The sequence below is a fragment of the Trichoderma reesei genome, assembly GCF_000167675.1.
Source record: "Trichoderma reesei QM6a unplaced genomic scaffold TRIREscaffold_64, whole genome shotgun sequence".
NCBI classification, from domain to species: Eukaryota; Fungi; Ascomycota; class Sordariomycetes; order Hypocreales; family Hypocreaceae; genus Trichoderma; species Trichoderma reesei.
The window spans coordinates 10025-14482 of NW_006711211.1; the positions used below are offsets into that span (position 1 = coordinate 10025).

Here is a 4458-nt window from a genome sequence, read left to right on the forward strand (position 1 = left end):
AGGCCTTTTAATACTGTTATTACCTTCTTTACCTTTTTAATAACTATTTTACTAATATTACTAATATTATTAAAAGCAGCTTAAAGCTATTTAACTTGCAGTTAAATAAGTGCTCTTTTAAATGCCTATAGGCGCCGCAGCCTTAAATACCAGGCCCTTTAATGCTATTATTACCTTCTTTACCTTTATAGTAACTATTTTACTAATATTACTAATATTACTAAAAGCAGTATATTTTTTATAAACCTTACTAGTAGGGATATTAATAATCTTCCTTATTTAAAGGTTAGCCTTTAAGGGTCTTAATAAATTAGTATACTTATATTATTTATAATAAGAATAATAAGAACAGTACCTTAACCTTAACTTAGGCTAGGTTAGTAGCTAATATTATTATAAGTAAAGTTAGCAGCTAATATTTAATGCCTTTTTAATTTATATATTATATAAAGCAGAGATTTAGCCTTTTTAATTTATAAATTATAGCCTGGCCTCTTTAATTTATAAATTATAGCCTAGCCTCTTTAATTTATAAATTATAGCCTAGCCTCTTTAATTTATAAATTATAGCCTAGCCTTTTTAATTTATAAATTATAGTCTAGCCTTTTTAATTTATAAATTATAGCCTGGCCTTTTTAATTTATAAATTGCAGACTAGCCTTTTTAATCTATAAGTTATAGTCTAACCTTTTTAATTTATAGATTATAGCCTAGTCTTTTTAATTTATAAATTACAGCCTAGCCTCTTTAATCTGTAAATTGCAGCCTAGCCTTTTTAATTTATAAATTATAGCCTAGCCTCTTTAATTTATAAATTACAGCCTGGCCTCTTTAATTTATAAATTGCAGCCTGGCCTCTTTAATTTATAAATTACAGCCTAGCCTTTTAAATCTATAAATTATAGCCTAGCCTCTTTAATCTATAGATTATAGCCTGGCCTCTTTAATTTATAAATTATGCTTATATAATAATTTTAGCTAATTAAAGTAGCAGAAACCTTTAACATAATCTACCTTATATAATCTACCCCCTGCATTTTTAACTTTATACTAAAGGTTTACTATACTTTCTACCTAAACTATAAGATTACACTACTTCTTATAAAATAGGATTATAGCCTGGCCTCTTTAATTTATAAATTATAGCCTAGCCTCTTTAATTTATAAATTATAGCCTAGCCTTTTTAATTTATAAATTATAGTCTAGCCTTTTTAATTTATAAATTATAGCCTGGCCTTTTTAATTTATAAATTGCAGACTAGCCTTTTTAATTTATAAGTTATAGTCTAACCTCTTTAATCTGTAAATTATAGCCTAGTCTTTTTAATTTATAAATTACAGCCTGGCCTCTTTAATTTATAAATTGCAGCCTAGCCTTTTTAATTTATAGATTATAGCCTAGCCTTTTTAATCTGTAGATTACAGCCTGGCCTCTTTAATCTATAGATTGCAGCCTGGCCTCTTTAATTTATAAATCGCAGCCTAGCCTTTTAAATCTATAGATTATAGCCTGGCCTCTTTAATTTATAAATTATAGCCTGGCCTTTTTAATCTGTAAATTATGCTTATATAATAATTTTAGCTAATTAAAGTAGCAGAAACCTTTAATATAATCTACCCTATATAATCTACCCCCTGCATTTTTAGCTTTATACTAAAGGTTTACTATACTTTCTACTTAAACTATAAGATTACACTGCTTCCTATAAGATAGTGTTTATTTTTTATCTTAAACTTAATTAATAGGTGCCTTTAGTAATACTAGTAAACTAAATCTAGCTAATTATATTTCTTAGCAGGCTACTTTTAAAAGCAAAATAATAATATAAACTAATAGAATTAAAGGTAGTATATTTTATTTAAGTAGTAAAAAAGATATAAATAATAATCTAGTTATATTAATAGCTAGTTAAGATTCTAACTAATTACTAGGCTATAAAAGGAATTATTAACTATACTACTATATTTATAGTAGACCTTATAAAGGCTAATTAATAATTAATAAGTATATTAATTTATCTTAGCTAATTTTAACTTAAAGTATATTATATCTTAGGCAAGATTAACTTTATTTTAAATACACTTTTATAACTCTTTATAAATTTTAATATACTTAAGTTAAAAAAAGAATAAAGTAAATTAAATAAAGTCTAGGATTTAAATATATATTATATATTAATAAAGCTCTTAGTTATTAATAATTTAAAAAAGAAGATATAAAAAGGATATAAAAATAACTAGCACTTTAATACTATTTAAAAGATAGTTAAAGAAAATAAAAAAAGATAAGTAAAATTAATAAAGTTAGCTAGGAAGAATAAGCTAGTAATAATATCTTATTATAACTAAAAGCAGCAGCTAATTTATATACCTTTCTTTTATAAAAATAGGCTTATATATTAAAAAGATAATAATAGTTAAGCTTATTTATATATTTTATTTAATTATATTAAAGAAGTATTCTAGGCAGTATATAATATATAATTCTATTTAAGGTTAAAAAAGACACTTACTTTACTAAATAGTTTTAGTATTTTATAACTAGCTAGATAATTATAATAGTATATTACTTATTATTTAACCTGTTTTACTAACTAGAAAGATATAGTAAAGCCTTTAAGTAAATTACAACCTATTTAAATACTAGCTTAGCTATTTTATATTATTATAATAAATTTTATTATTAGTATACCTTTAAAAAAACTCTAATTATTTTAAAAGATAAATAGTTATAACTATCTGCTAAATACTATACTTATAGTTACTTATAAATAAAGCTATAAGTCGCTTTTAATACCTAGATTAATAAAATACATAGCTTAATAATAAGCTATGGTATTTCTTTAAGCGCTACTTCTTTATAATTAAGGCATACTAAAGGTAATTATTAGTAATAAAAATTTAAAATTTATATTTAAATTTTAAAAGCATTTATTTATAGCACTTTTAGTTAGACTAGCTATTAAAACTGCATACTATTTATAAATAAATAAAATATTAAAAGTTAAGAATTAAATTATAAAAATAGTATTATAATATTATACTATAATTAGTAATATCCTATAGCTAAAAGTTATACTTATACTAGTTCTATTTTAATAATACAGTTAGTATAGTAGTAAAATAATTACTAAATAAGTTAGTAATAGAATTTAAACTAAACAGCCTATTAAATATTATAAAAAAAAACCAGTAACTTAACTAAAAAGCTATTAACACCCTTTAACTATTATATATATAAAAGGCCTAGCACTTAATAAAAAAAGCTTTAGTAATAGTAAAATAAATATATAATTAATATTATAACTTAATTAAGTTTAAAGTTAGAGATAAAGTGTTTTTAAGGTTATATAAAAGATACTACCTGCTTAAAAAGCCACTATATAAGTAGTTAAATTAATATACAGAACTATTTAAAGTTATAAAATGCATTAGCCTACTAGCCTATTAACTTAAGCTTCTACCTTAATAAAGGGTATATAATATAGTTTTAGTTATATACCTCTTTCTAGCATTAATAACCCTAGATCCTTTTAACTAACAGGCGCTGCTATTAAAAAGGATTATAGTTAATAAAGAAGAATAATATAAAGTAAAAAAGCTAGTTAACTAATAATTAAATAAAAGAGGGAAGAATTACTAAATTAAGTACTTAGTAAAATAAAAAGGCTATAGCCTATATAAGGATTAATAAGTTAAAAAAAGAGAGCTAGTATAAATAGTAAAGGACTTAATATAAAAGTATAAGTAATAAAAGCCTACTTAAGACTTACTTCTAGACTTTAAGAGTATAAAAGTATACTAGATATTAAAAATAAATATATAAGTATAAATTCCTAGTAAAAATATACTAAAATAACTAGCTAATAACTAGGCATATATATACTAAAGTAAAAAAATATATAAACCTTTTTTTTATTTACTTAGTTTTTATAATTAACTTAAGCTTTCTTATATCTCTTACTAGCCTTAGGTTCTCTTATTTATTTCTTTCCTTTAGTTTACTTTTACTATTTTTTTTTTTTTTTTCTCTTACCTTTAGCACTTAGTTTTTTTTTATTCTGCATTTCTACCCTGTATTTCTTACTATATATTTTATAACTTACTTAGTATAATTAGAAAGGTAATTAAAAACACTGCTATTATATTATAAGGCAGGAAGAATATACTAAATCCTATTATTAAGGTAGCTCTGCTAAAAGAATAAACTGCTTAAGAACTTAAAACTATTTAAAAGGCCTATAAGAAATATTAAAAAGGATATATTAATAAGTATGCACTAGTCTTACTATCTCTTACTAATATATAAGTTTACTTTAAGAAGTTAATTAAGGGAGCATTTAAGCTTATCTATCTTAAGTATAAAAAATATCTAGACTGTTTTAAAGTATATATTAATAAATATATTAAAACTAGTATTTTACTAGCTACTGTCTAGTTAAAATAAAATAGTTAT

At 22.2% G+C, this 4458-nt stretch overlaps 1 protein-coding gene across 1 annotated transcript; it reads right to left on the reverse strand.

The window, feature by feature from the left end:
* Positions 1-2446: 2446 nt before the first annotated feature.
* On the reverse strand, positions 2447-4300 carry TRIREDRAFT_112688 (uncharacterized protein; the record flags this gene model as incomplete). The annotated part of the gene is made up of 10 exons (XM_006969959.1): positions 2447-2464; positions 2516-2519; positions 2647-2654; positions 3367-3381; positions 3545-3552; positions 3776-3782; positions 3967-3980; positions 4039-4076; positions 4109-4141; positions 4292-4300. Coding segments are annotated over 10 exons (153 nt in total), but the record flags the coding sequence as incomplete, so codon positions are not given.
* Positions 4301-4458: the final 158 nt, after the last annotated feature.